Source organism: Anabrus simplex, chromosome 1 (assembly GCF_040414725.1).
Source record: "Anabrus simplex isolate iqAnaSimp1 chromosome 1, ASM4041472v1, whole genome shotgun sequence".
NCBI lineage: Eukaryota > Metazoa > Arthropoda > Insecta > Orthoptera > Tettigoniidae > Anabrus > Anabrus simplex.
In genome coordinates, this window is record NC_090265.1 from 1,151,254,181 (window position 1) to 1,151,269,289 (window position 15,109).

Consider the following 15,109-nt stretch of genomic DNA (forward strand, 5'->3'; position numbering starts at 1 on the left):
TTATCTCTTACACTATTGATTATATCTCGACCAAACTTCATGTTTAAGAGTCTTCTCATCCAGGATCAGGTTCCAGTATGCATATTATTTAAAAGTCACTGAACAGACTGGGGGTTTATAGGAAGACCAGAAGAGCCTTTTTCCTATTTTTTGTTTCACTATTGACTATATCTCTGCCAGACTTCATAATTAGTCTAATCATCCAGGAGCAGGTTTTGATTTGCATATCATTTAAAAATCACAGAAGAGTTTTTCAATTCTTTTTTACACTTGATTATATCTCGTCCAAACTTCATATTTAGAGCCTAACCGTCCAGGAGCACGTTATGATATGCATATCATTTAAAAATCACTGAGTAGACTGGGGGATTATACGAAGACAAGAAGAGGTTTCTGTTCAATTTCCTCGTACCTATTGATTATATGTACAATCTGTGGACTGTAGATGAAATGCCCCTTCATTTTAAGTAATTTTCGTTGTGTACATCATTTCGCTTACTGTTCAAATGACGGAGAAGAGTAGTATTTTCTACAGGCTTCGTGCTCTGCAGCCAGTGACGGACACTCTCGTACATCCACAGTTACTTGAAGGATCCATAAGAGGAGAAAATCAGAGGATGCGTAATATTTCTCTCGACTTGAAAATTAACCCCTCCTAATGTATCTGAACACCGAGGAAACATGAGGCAGAACCTTTCCTTTGGTGTCTATCTGTCTGTCGGCCTGTCTGTTTGTCTGTCTATTTGTATATTCCTAATACAACCCGAGAACCACGGAGATCTTCGCACAACTTTGTACCAGTAACTGTACCGTACAATAAATTCGGAAATCGTCCTCAGTCTTTCTCGAATTTGTTCAACCAAACCAAACCCCATGGCGCAACAGTTCCGAAGGACCTTGGCCTGTCAAGCGACCGCTGCTCAGCCCGAAGACCTGCAGATTATGAGGTGTCTTGTGGTCATCACGATGAATCCTCTCGGCCGTTATTCTTGGTTTTCTAGACCGGGGCCGCCATCTCACAGTCAGATAGCTACTCAATTGTAATCACGTAGGCTGAGTGGACATCGAACCAGCCCTCAGATCCAGGTAAAAATCCCTGACCTGGCCGCGAATCGAACCCGGGACCTCCGAGTAAGAGTCAGGTGCGCTACCCCTACACCGCGGGGCCGCCTTCGAATTTGTTCAGCATCATAATATTTTCATTACTGCCCGGGGATGTCGTAGGAAAATATCATTTTAACATGTCGCATGTGAAGAGAGCCGTGTTGATGAATGAAAACCTACAACCTGTTTTCCAGTCCTTGACCGGCTCAGGGATGTAATGAATGAACCAGATATAGGCTATTATTACAATGGGGTCGCCACTCCCAAGGTGAAGAGAGCCGTGTTACTTTGCATAAATTCCTGAAGGAAACATGTAATCCACTGCAATTTCCCGTGCGAAGAGCGGGTACAAATGCTAGTGAACAATATAGTACGTCAGACAGGCGCGAGGCAGTTTTGTATGAGGCAGTTGATACCTGTGACGTAGTGTGTTATTATGGTCTAGGTAAACTGGGTTTAAGAAAACAAGTTGATTTTTGTATCGATAGTTTAATGTTTAATATAAAACCATCGTACTACAGCCCTTGAAGGGCCTTGGCCTACCAAGCGACCGCTGTTCAACCCGAAGGCCTGTAGATTACGAGATGTCGTGTGGTCAATATGACGAATCCTCTCGGCCGTTATTCTTGGCTTTCTAGACCGGGGCCGCTATCTCACCGTCATGTAGCTTCTCGATTCTAATCACGTAGGCTGAGTGGACTTCGAAATAGCCCTCAGTCATGGTCAGGAATCGAACCCGGGGCCTCCGGGTAAGAGGCAGGCATGCTATCCCTACACCACGGGGCCGGTAACGTGTAAAATATACATATATATAAATAAATAAATAAAGAATTTGACCCTTTACAGTATCTATCAAAATACAGTGTTATTTCTTTACATCTTTCTTTCTTTCTTTCTTTCTTTCTTTCTTTCTTTCTTTCTTTCTTTCTCTCTCTCTCTCTCTCTTTCTTTCTTTCTTTCTTTTTCTTCGAATGAACCAACTATGGACTACGATGGTTAACCAAAAGGTTTTCAGCTAACGAAGGATTGGTTTCACGTTCTTAAGAGCCTAGCCCATATCTCCTTCATTTTCTGGCTGTGTAGTTGTTTAGCTGCTTCTGATCTCTTTGGTCTCTGCCCTTTCTTATGTTTAACCTGTGGGTCATCCTTTAACATTTTCCAGAAAGTGTGCCTGTCCTGGATATGGGATTCAGAGATGTTGAAGATTTGAAGATCTTGTTTAACTTGTTTGTACCACAGTTTTCTTGCAGGATCTGCCTTTGTGGATGACGTTGGTCAGTCTTGACTCGTTCATTCTCTCAAGGTGTCCATAGAATTGGAGGCGTCTCCTGATGATGGTGTCCATTGGAGTTTCTTGCTTTAGTTATAGATCATCATTGGGCCTGAGGTACCTTTCTCCATTTATGATCCTAGAGCCTAAGGGTACGAACATGCCGAGTGGATTACTCCTCGCTCAGTGCTCATCACTCCTGTGTCTTCACACAGGAAGCTGAGAGATGCAAAACAAACCCATACATTTCAATAGTAGCGTTCAAGCCGGCACTTCACTCATCCCTCTTCTCTCCGCTCCTCCCTCAAGAATCAAATCGGTTTGATTTTGGAGCGATGTGCTTCTTGAGCGCTGCTCTGTGATTGGTTGGCTCAAGGCCACGGCCGCCTACTCATAATATTATCGGCCTGCGTTCACTGAAGGTAAAATATCCATGTTGAATATTATCTTTATACTCGGTAAATTTAATCTTTCAATGAAGTATAGATTGCTTTATTGAAGTGGAGAATAATATTATATTACTACTGCTTACGTTATTGTAATGACCAGTTCTTCTTCAATGCAAGTATGACTGACATGATAGCTGCTGTACTTCCATGGTTTCATATTGCCTTCAATTCCTTTCAGCAAATATTGAAATGTCTGCATTCTTCTTCTTTTTCTACCGCCTTTTGCCACACCTTGTGGGGCCGCGGATGCAAACCGTATCACACATGTTGACTGACGCTGTTTTACGGATGGATGCCTTTCCTGACGTCAACCTTATGTGGAGGGATGTAATTACTATTGCGTGTTTCGGTGGTAGTTTGTAGTGTGTTGTCTGAGTATGAAGAGGAGAGTGTTGGAACAAACGCAAATAACCAGTCCCCGAGCCAGAAGAATTAATGTCGCCAATAAAATCTCCGATCCGGCCGGGAATTGAACCAGGGATTCACTGAACCGAAGGGATCATCGTTGGCCATTCAGCCAAGGAGTCGTATACTGAAATGTCTGCATTGACATTCTTCAATAGTCGTGACATTTCTGTGGGTCTTTCTTCACTTCTTGGTATAAATGATGGAATTCACTCAATCTCTGCCTTCTCTTATTAATTGAATGTGGGCTGTATCTTCTGTCAGAACTTGAAATCAAGTACAGTTTGCTTGCTATCATTGCTATGTTCATCATCACTTCTGCTACTATACTTAACTATTATGTATGCTATTTTGCTTTACGTCGCACCGACACAGATAGGTCTTATGGCGACGATGGGATAGGAGAGGCCTAGGAATGGGAAAGAAGCGTCCGTGGCCTTAATTAAGGTACAGCCCCAGCATTTACCTGGTGTGAAAATGGGAAACCGTGGAAAACCATCTTCAGGGCTGCCGACAGTGGGATTCGAACCCACTATCTCCCGGATGCAAGCTCACAGCTGCGCGCTCCTAACCGCACGGTCAACTCGCCCAGTACTATTATGTATACAGAGGAGTATGAACATTTTCACGAAACAAAATTACATTTAAAGAACACAACCCTATCTTCTCGTGAATGCTGCACAATCAACTGGATGAAAAACTTTTCCTCATAATGAAGAAAGAGCGAGGGTCTCCTACCCGGTATGTGCGCCTTGAATGATGAGTGATGATTGAAGAGCACTGCTATGAGCACTGAGTGAGGAGTAATCCACTCGGCATGTTCGTACCCTAAGATCTTTCTCGAGATAGTTCTTTTCCTGACCTCTAGTTTCTGTATGAGTTTTGCTCCTTTGATGGTTAGGGTTTCAGCTTCATAGAGGACCTCAGGTCTGATTACAGCGTTAAAGTGTCTTAATTTCGCTTTGATATGGATTTTTCTTCTGGTAAACTTTTCTGTATTAGTTATATCCAATATCCAGTTTCCTAATCCTTTCTTCAAATGCTTTATTGGTCTTGAGGTCTTCACTGACCCATTCCCCCAAATATTTAAATTCATTGATTTTACGGACCATGTTGCAGGGAAGAAGGTATTCTGGTGCAGATTAGTCATGAACACTGTTTTCTCGTAAGACAACTGAAGTCCAGTCTTGGAGGCTATGGATTGAAGTCTATTTTTCTGGTTTATTGTTTTTTCAATCGAATCTGCTAGTATAGCTACATCATCCACGAAAGCGATGCAATCCACTTGGGTATTGATTTGGAGTTTTCTGTTTATTACTCTTAGACCTGTTTCAGGGAGTGTTTTCCTCCATTCTCGGATTATTTTTTCTAATAAACAATTAAACAACATGGGTGAAATTCCATCTCCTTGCCTTACTCCTGTTTTAATCTCAAAAGGGTCAGAGACATTATTATTATTATTATTATTATTATTATTATTATTATTATTATTATTATTATTATTATTATTATTATTATTAAAATCAATTCAACCCTGATGTTAAAACAAATGTCTGCCGTTACTTTAAAAAATGTGTAGCAATTCCTTGAAATTAAGAGAATGGTTGCCTAGTTGTACTTCCTCTTAAAACAATAATCACCACCACCACTAAGAGAATGTAGTACTAAATCACTGGTATCCTCATTATAATTAAAACTTGATTATCACTTATAAGTCGAGCAAGTGACATGAATTTTAGCCTTTCCTGCGCTCAAGTTTCCGTTGTTTTCTCAAGAGAGTTGGTATATGAGGCTCGAACATCTTTTTCAAGATAAAACCTGCCTTCCCTCAACGAGCAGATCGAAATTTTATAGAAAAGCTATATAATTCACACTTGCCTGAGACTGAAACCATTCCAGTCTCAACTCGACTGCACTGCCGCATTCTCTTAGCTTTAAGACTGCCTAAACAGGAGGCACCACAAGAAAAGGCATGTCAGTAGTTGTAGTCAATGAATGAATGACCGGCGTAATGGCCTTCAGTTCGATTCCCGGCCATGACGGGGATTTCAATCGTGGCTCGGGGACTGGGTATTTGTGTTGTCCCCGACATCCCTGGAACTTATACACCACACGCGGCACTATCCTCCATCGCAATAACACACAGTTTCCCATATATGGCAGATGCAGCCCACCCTCGTCGGAGGGTTTACCTTACAAGGGCTGGACCAGGCTAGTAACAGCCACACGAAGTTGTTATAGTGGTGGTGATAATAATAGCAACAATAATGGGTCTTTCTTAAGTTGATGGACAGTGTGATAGTTTTTAATGATAGTAGACTCAATCCTAAAGTCTCCTCTAATGCTATGCTACTACGTTAAAATAGTCTTTAATGCACATAACAATAAATCACTAGAAACAAGCAGCACATCCGAAAGGTGTAACTGACCTTTAAGTCTGTCCTTACTGGAATTTTTCCCATGACATACTGCATGTCTGTTGAATTCAGTTGTATATATGCTTTTATATGCAAGAATTGTACGTCGGTGTATTTAAGCTGGTCTCTCACGTCTGATTGTTTTGTATTATGTACAGTACATCTTGAACGTGACGCCGGACCTGCCGAATGTATTTGAGGATTCGGGTTCCATCAAATACATGCAGATTCCTATCGCAGACCACTGGAGCCAAAACCTCGCCAGCTTCTTTCCCACCGCTATCGAGTTCATTGGTAAGTGTCCCTAAATCTAATTATTATTATTATTATTATTATTATTATTATTATTATTATTATTATTATTATTATTATTATTATTATTAATTTAATTACTAGCGGAATGAATCGTCTTCGCACATTTTTCTTGTGCTAATAAATCTCTGGGGCCGATGGCCTAGATGTTAGGCCCTTTAAACAACAAGCATCATCATCATCATAATCAATAAGTGTCATGAAGTTACAGTAAGCGTCCCGCCATCACTTTGAAGTTACACCGAGCATGTTAGGCCTAGATATCTCAGCCAAGTACTCAGCCTTGCTCTTATAGGAATCACTGGTCGTTTTTGAGGAATATGGCTTGAACCTACACCACTTGGTTACTACACTAACTCGCTGCGTTTGTGCGTATATTAAATAAGAAAATGAACAGGAAAGAAAACTCCTCTGATTGCCACCACATAGTGAGGATCCGCTACCCTGTCAGTAAATACACATTCCAATGGCATTTATGAATAATGGGTTTTTTTTTTCGACATCAATACGTGGAATACTTTACTTCAACCAACAGAACGAAACATACTGAAAGCCAGCGCAGGAGGCGTTCACGTTGTTTTTTCCCCTAAGACAAGAATCGCCACTGCCGCAAGATATATGAATTCTATCAAGAGACATAATAATGAACTATAATAGCAGCCCGTGACCTATTAACGCTGCCAAGTGAACAAACTACAGTAGCAGTTCACGTAAGATGACCAACCGTCCCTCACTTTAAGGTATTTTGTAAATGCCCCGCAATAGTTTCGTCTTCTCTTTGAACGAATTTTCGTGTTATTGCTATCGGTATAAATTTTACACAAAGAAACAGGTTACAACATCTTTGAAGAAGCGTTCCAGATGTAACTTCCAAGTTACCGTCAGTTCATGGCGTGGCGTGTGTAACCATCGTGAAGCACGAAGCGCATCAAAATAGAGGTGTTGTATTAACTGGTGTTTTTCTTCAAGTTTTTGTGGTTTTTGAAATGGATACGGCGTTGGATGATAGTGACTGAACTTCTACTTCCTCACAAAATAGAAAGCCATCATTTAAACCCGAGAATGCAAAAGGGGAAAATAAACGCGTATGTGCATATTTTTTAATGTAAGATAATACCCGTTTCCCATAACCTCGGAAACCACAGATCAGGGAGAGGGCATTGTAATATTTTCTTAGTTTTGATACATGAGGTACACAAAAGGCGATATTCTAGAGCATAAAACAAAGAAAGCACAAATAAAGAAGTGTCCGGAAAACATCATAAACCCATTTTAACACTTAAATGATTTAGGAATTGAACAGAGGTATGTGCATATAATGCTAGGTGGGAAACCAACAAGCCATAATTATCACCTGATCGAAGTAACGTCGACAAGACGTGTTTTATAAACTTTTGTAAATTTGGTCAAAAAAGAGGGGAAACTGGCAACACAATGCTTTTGAAAATGTTACAGTTTTTGTAGTTTTAAAATTAAAGTTAAAATGTATCTCTCCCCAAAAATTGTGAAATGCTTTTTTTTTTTTTTTTTTACTGTCTTGTTCCTCATTCCTTCCTTCAACAATTGGTCACCCTAAGTCCGCAACATCTGAAACATTGCCCAGTTTGTAGTATTTTCTTAACCCTTTTTGGGGTTGAATTTTTCAAAAAGTTTTCTTAGCTATTACTTATGACCTACCGGGCGAGTTGGTCGTGCGGTTATGAGTGCGCAGCTGTGAGCTCGCATCCGGAAGATAGTGGGTTCGAACCCCACTGTCGGCAGCCCTGAAGATGGTTTTCCGTGGTTTCCCATTTTCACACCAGGCAAATGATGGGGTTGTACCTTTAGGCCACGGCCGCTTCCTTCCCATTTCTAGGCCTTTCTTATCCCATCGTCGCCATAAGACCTATCTGTGTCGGTCCAACGTAAAGCAACTAGCAACTTATGACCTAAGAGTTTCTATATGCCACAATTGAGTTCATCGGTTGGGTGGTTCCTGAGATATTGTGATCAGTGAGTGAGTGAGTGAGTGAGTGAGTGATATTTTGCGTATATATCAGTCACCAGGGTGACTCAGCAGGGCAAATTTGTATGGTGGGCGTCCATGGACTAGAAAGACAGGTTGGTCGAATCTCCCTTCGGCCATCCAGTCAGAAACATACCTTTCTGAGAATCACCACCGCCCGTTTCCCTCTCCTAACCAAACTAACTACGAATGCAGAGATCACAGCTACGGTACAATTCCCTCATGCTGCAAAGGCAAATGAAATACAGAAGAAAACCTCTTTGACTCCACTTTGTCTACCACAAATGTAATTTGTTGAATTGAACATTTGAAACGTGGGTATTGCAGTGAAGGATTTCTAACCACTTAAGTGGTGAAGGGGTCAAATCGTAAGGAGTATCATATAATCTTCAAGCAAAAACTAAATCAATATCGAGATACTGTAAACATATTAATAGTGGAAGCCAGATTGTGTGTTAAGATATTTTCAGCAAAACAGTTGAAACTGAGAATGTATGAATCCTAGGGGGGTAGCAGCCTTTCGGAAGTAGCAAGGGCGGCAATCTGGATGATTGACTGATATGGCATTGTAATAATAGTCAACATGGCTTAGCTTTGTTGATACTGCTACACGGCTGAAAGCAACGGGAAACTACAGCCGTAACTAACTCCCGAGGACATGCAGCTCTCTCTGTATGAATGATGTATTGATGATGGCTTCCTCCCGGGTAAAATATTCCGGAGGTAAACTAGTCCCCCATTCGGATCTCCAGGTGGGGACTACACGAGAAGGGGCGATCATCAGGAAGATGGATACTGACATTCTGCGAGTCGGAGCGTGGAATGTTAGAAGTTTGAATCGTTCTGGTAGATTAGAGAATCTGAAAAGGGAGATGGATAGAATAAAGTTAAATGTAGTTGGTATAAGTGAAGTACGTCGGCAGAAAAAACAGGATTTTTGGTCTGGCGACTACCGAATTATCAACACACAATCAAACAGGGGAAATGCAGGAGTTGGTTTAATAATGAATAAAAAAATAGGGCAGCGCGTAAGCTGCTACGACCAGCATAGTGAAAGAATTATTGTCGTCAAGATAAACACCAAACCAATGCCTACCAAAATAGTGCAGGTCTATATGCCTACTAACTCAGCTGATGATGAGGAAATCGAAAGAATATATGAAGAGATAGAAGATTTAATACAATATGTAAAAGGTGACGAGAATCTAATTGTGATAGGAGACTGGAATGCAGTGGCAGGACAAGGAAGAGAAGGTGATACAGTAGGAGAATTCGGATTGGGACAAAGGAACGAAAGAGGAAGTCAGCTGGTTGAATTTTGCACTGATTATAATTTAGTCCTTGCCAATACTTGGTTCAAACATCACAAACGACGGCTTTATACGTGGACGAGATTTGGAGACATTGGGAGGTATCAAATAGACTTCATTATGATTAGGCAGAGATTCAGAAACCAGGTGTTGGATTGCAAAACTTTCCCAGGAGCAGACGTGGACTCTGACCACAACTTGTTGGTCATGAAATACCATCTGAAGCTGAAGAAATTGAAGAAAGGAAAGAATGCAAAAAGATGGGATCTAGACAAGTTGAAAGAAAAAAGTGTGAGGGACTGTTTCAAGGAACATGTTGCACAAGGACTAAATGAAAAGGCTGAAGGAAACACAATAAAGGAAGAGTGGATAGTCATGAAAAATGAAGTCACTAAGGCTGCTGAAGAAATGTTAGGAAAGAAGAAAAGATCAACTAAGAATCAGTGGATAACTCAGGAGATACTAGACCTGATTGATGAACGACGAAAATACAAGAATGCTAGAAATGAAGAGGGCAAAACAGAATACAGGCGATTAAAGGACGAAGTGGATAGAAAGTGCAATGTAGCTAAAGAAGACTGGCTGAAGGAGAAGTGCAAGGATGTCGAAGGTTGTACGGTCCTAGGAAAGGTAGATGCTGCATACAGGAAAATCAAGGAAACCTTTGGAGAAAATAAATCTGGGTGTATGAATATTGAGAGCTCAGATGGAAAGCCACTTCTAGGAAAAGAGGACAAAGCAGAAAGATGGCAGGAACATATCCAACAGTTGTATCAAGGTAAAGATGTACATAATTTGGTTCTGGAACAAAAAGATGCTGTTGATGCTGATGAAATGGGAGACCCAATTTTGAGGTCAGAGTTTGACAGAGCTGTGAGTGACCTAAATAGGAACAAGGCACCTGGAATTGATAGCTTTCCCTCTGAATTACTGACTGCCTTTGGAGAAACCAACCGGGCGAGTTGGCCTTGCGGTTGGGAGCGCGCAGCTGTGAGCTCGCATCCGGGAGATAGTGGGTTTGAACCTCACCGTCGGCAGCCCTGAAGATGGTTTTCCGTGGTTTCCCATTTTCACACCAGGCAAATGCTGAGGCTGTACCTTAATTAAGGCCACGGCCGCTTCCTTCCCATTCCTAGGTCTTTCCTGTACCATCGTCGCCATAAGACCTATCTATGTCGGTGCTACGTAAAGCAAAATAGCAATAGAAGAAACCAGCACGGCAAGGTTATTCCATTTTGTGTGTAAGATGTATGAGACAGAAGAAGTCCCATCCGATTTTCGGCAGAATGTTGTTATACCTATTCCCAAGGAAGCCGGTGCTGACAGGTGTGAAAACTACCGCGCCATTAGTTTAGTATCTCATGCCTGCAAAATTTTAACACGTATTATTTACAGAAGAATGGATAAAACAAGTTGAAGCTGAGTTGGGAGAAGATCAATTTGGCTTCAGAAGAAATCTAGGAACACGTGAAGTAATCCTCTCTCTCGCTATTGGCTTTACGTCGCACCGACACAGATAAGTCTTATGGCGACGACGGGACAGGAAAGGGCTACGGCTGGGAAGGAAGCGGCTGTGGCCTTAATTAAGGTACAGCCCCAGCATTTGCCTGGTGTGAAAATGGGAAACCACGGAAAACCATCTTCAGGCCTGCCGACAGTGGGTTTCGAACTGGATACTGGCCGCACTTAAGCGACTGCAGCTATCGAGCTCGGTGAAGCAATCCTGACTTTACGTCTGATCTTAGAGGATCGAATCAAGAAGGACAAGTCCACGTACGTGGCATTGGTAGATCTAGAAAAGGCATTCGATAATGTTGATTGGACCAGGCTATTTATGATTCTGAAGGTGATTGGGATCAGATACCGAGAACGAAGAATTATCTACAATCTGTATAAAAATCAGTCTGCAGTGATAAGGATCGAGGGCTTCGAAAATGAAGTGGCAGTCCAGAAAGGAGTGAGGCAAGGCTGCAGTTTGTCCCCCCTCCTTTTCACTGTTTACATAGAACAGGCAGTAAAGGAATTCAAAGAGGAATTTCGGAAGGGAATCACAATCCAAGGAGAGGAAATCAAAACCTTGAGATTTGCCGATGATATTGTTATTTTATCTGAGACTGCAGAAGATCTCGAGAAGCTGCTGAATGGTATGGACGAAGTCTTGGGTAAGGAGTACAGGATGAAAATAAATAAGTCCAAAACAAAAGTAATGGAGTGCAGTCGAACGAAGGCAGGTGATGCAGGAAATATTAAATTAGGAAATGAAGTCTTAAAGGAATTAGATGAATATTGTTACTTGGGTAAAATAACTAACGATGGCAGAAGTAAGGAGGACAAAATTCAGATTAGCACAAACAAGGAAGCGCTTTCTTAAGGAAATAAATTTGCTCGCTTCAAACATTGATATAGGAATTAGAAAGATGTTTTTGAAGACTGTCGTGTGGAGCGTGGTATTGTATGGAAGTGTAACATGGACGATGACTACCTCGGAAAGAAAGAGAATAGAAGCTTTTTAAATGTGGTGTTACAGAAGAATGCTGAAGGTGAGATGGATAGATCGAATCACGAATGAAGAGACACTGAATCGAATTGGCGAGAGGAGATCGATTTGGCTAAATTTGACGAGAAGAAGAGATAGAATGATAGGACACATCTTAAGACACCCAGAACTTGTTCAGTTGGTTTTTGAAGGAAGTGTAGGTGGTAAGAACGGTAGGGGTAGACCAAGGTATGAACATGACAAGCAGATTAGAGCAGATGTAGGATGCAATAGTTACGTAGAAATGAAAAAGCACATGATAGGGTGGCATGGAGAGCTCCATCAAACCAGTCTATGGACTGATGACTCGAACAACAACATGAATCCTAGTCATAGTTCAGCCTATTACATAAGTTAAAAATACCAAGTTCTGAGGGTGATTGACCTTTTTGTGTTTGTTCTGTCGTATTATTTTGAGAAAATGTTCATGTGCAAGTTTTCGCCGATTGGATACAACTTGCCTGATTGTTGAATCGTGAAATGGTAGTCGAGAATTTAAAAAAATGTAGTATTGTAATTCTATCAGAGTTTAGCCAAGCATTTGGCTGTATTGACTACAATATATATGTTCAATATTACATTGATGCTAGTTGCAAATAGAGGGTTATGGAGTGGTTTAGTTCATTCACAGAAGCTTGCAGACTGATTGCCGAACGACATAACAGTTGATAATGATGTATGTGTAACTTTCACTGCGCTTATGCACGACGCTACAATAAATATACCGTCGTGACCTGTAGTAGTTATATTTTCTCAAATATGTAAAATATTATTTAAAACATGTAAAAATTGTAATTATTACTTATAGGGCCCAATGTTCTTTGTAGCATGTCGGATTTATCAACATTACCTTGATTTTGATTTTGAGGCTTACGAGTATTACTTAGTATTCACGGTTGTCGTATTTAGGGAATGTCATATAAGCTTTTTATAGTACGTCAGTGCCTGTTCGTACAGGCATTGATTGTATTGGAGGAAACTCTGGGTGTGGGAACACTTTCTTGGTGTTCACACCGGAAATGTCGGTCCGGGAAGTACAATGAATAGTGAAGGGGTCGGACCCTCCCACCCCACGAAGGCAGGAAGTATGCTGGCTTCCCTACCAACGGTCCTTTTTAAATGACATAGGACAAGTGTTCATTTATTGGGACATTCACTAAAAATTTAATTGTTCCTTTCTGCCCGGGAGAAAAGAATAATTCTACTACGGGGTGCGTTGTCGTGAGACATTATTGTGTTATGGGCATTGTAGCTTACAGCCTTGTGAACAATGGATTAGGGTTATCAGACGTACTCTTTATTGGAGTGTCTACTTTTGCACTCTCTTTTCAGTGGAGCACCCTAAACTAAGTATCTTAAATAATAAATATTTTAAATTAAATGAATATATGACGGAGCTAATGTAGGAACGCTAGTCACAACACTGCTAGCAAAGTCAGCATAGTTACCAAAAGCGTGCCATTCTCATACAGCTAATCTCATAGGCTACTGAATCACATTCATTTAAATGCTTATGCCTGTAAATTTAAGGCAGGAGAAAGGAGTTATTATTTAGGTATCCGTTCTGTTCGATCAATTTTCAAATTTGGAACATTCCTCGAGAGGAAAGTAGGGTGATAAAGGAGTTCAGTGAAGCATTGTCTAATTGCATTGCTGTTGAAATGTCACTTTTTTTTTTACATATCTAAATATATGTTAGTTTCTATGCCGTACCTGCTTATAGTGCCAATGTGGAAAGGATGTTTAGTTCAATGAAAGCACAATGGACGCCAGGAAGAAATAGGCTATTGGTTGATTCAGTGAAATACTTATTCATTCCTCAGCTCAGTTTCAATTGGCCTAATTAATAAAAGAGGGCAGGCCTGACCATTTTATGTATAATTTATTTTTCTTCTATTCTTAATCATTATATACAGTAGAAAGGGTTTGGATTATACTGCATTGTAACAATCAGGTCACGTTCCCACAAGTCATTGAAAAATGTACCCTTCTTGCATTTCATCGATCTGGTAACCCAATATTGGATATCTGTCCGCCGAGCTCGATAGCTGCAGTCGCTTAAGTGCGGCCAGTATCCAGTATTTGGGAGATAGCGGGTGCGAGCCCCACTGTCGGCAGCCCTGACGATGGTTTTGCGTGGTTTCCCATTTTCACACGAAGCAAATGCTGGGGCTGTACCTTAATTAAGGCTGCGGACGCTCCCTTCACTGTCCCATCGTCGCCATAAGACCTATCTGTGTCGGTGCGACGCAAAGCAACTTGCAATATATATCTGTCCGACGATGTTGGTGTTAAAAATAAGTGTGTAATTATTTTCTTTTATCATAGGAATATAATAACAATAATAATAATAATAATAATATAATCCCGTGTGGGGATTTACCGGTTACCTCCATCGGGCGCGTCCCATTGGAATTGGGGAAGCTCGCTGGCTCTGCCGCCAGCAGAGTCCGAGGGTAGTAGGGAAATAAAATACCACCGTGAAAAAAAACTGGTCCCTTGCCAGTGTTACGGCGAAGACTGGTAAATGACCAGAAGCCAGAAAACATCTTGAGGCAACCTCTAGGGCTAACAACCCTAGTTGTAAAAGGATGGGTACCCGTCCAAAGCAAAGTCAAGTCAAAAAGCATGATGGCACAACATTTCAAGAAACATACCCCAGGGGGTAAATCTTCGGATAAATCCCTCGTCGTGAACGAGTCTCGTTCGGATTCTGGGGGAGACTCGACATCATGCAAGAGACGAGTTGGAGCGTCTCGGTGTACCCCGAAGAGTCAAAAACTCAGGCCAAAATCTAAAACCTTTCTAGCAACTTTCAACATAAATTCACTTACACAAACTGGCAAGCTGAAAACCCTCACCAAAGCTCTTCACGAAAATCAGATATCCATAATGGCCCTACAGGAAACAAGGTACCCAGATGAAGAGATTTTTGAATCCGAAGGCTACCGATTTTTCAAGAGCAAAGCGCAAAGAGGAATCCTCAATGGAGCTGTGATGCTTGGAACCGCGTTTGCTGTTAGAACCAAGATCCTTAAATCGGTTGCAAATTTCGAACCTGTGAATGACAGATTGTCTATACTCACAATTAAATGCGCGAACAAAACCTACGCCCTAGTTAACGCACATGCTCCTACAAACGATAACAACAAGTCTGATCCAGACGAAGTTGATAATTTCTGGGACCTACTGGATGAAAAATTAAACAAAATCCCCAAACACCATGTCAAGCTTCTTTTGGGTGACTTCAATGCCCAACTAGGTCGTGAACAGAAATACAAGAAAGTTATAGGAAATTACC

At 41.1% G+C, this 15,109-nt stretch overlaps 1 protein-coding gene across 1 annotated transcript in view; it reads left to right on the forward strand.

Annotated features, from left to right (window-relative positions):
• The window catches only part of Mkp3 (Mitogen-activated protein kinase phosphatase 3), a 284,020-nt gene that overhangs the window by 229,579 nt on the left and 39,332 nt on the right, over positions 1 to 15,109 (forward strand). Inside the window, exon 4 of the mRNA XM_067137426.2 lies at positions 5,804 to 5,939. Coding sequence (XP_066993527.1) covers positions 5,804 to 5,939 — 136 coding nt within the window. The remainder of the gene's footprint in view (positions 1 to 5,803; positions 5,940 to 15,109) is intronic.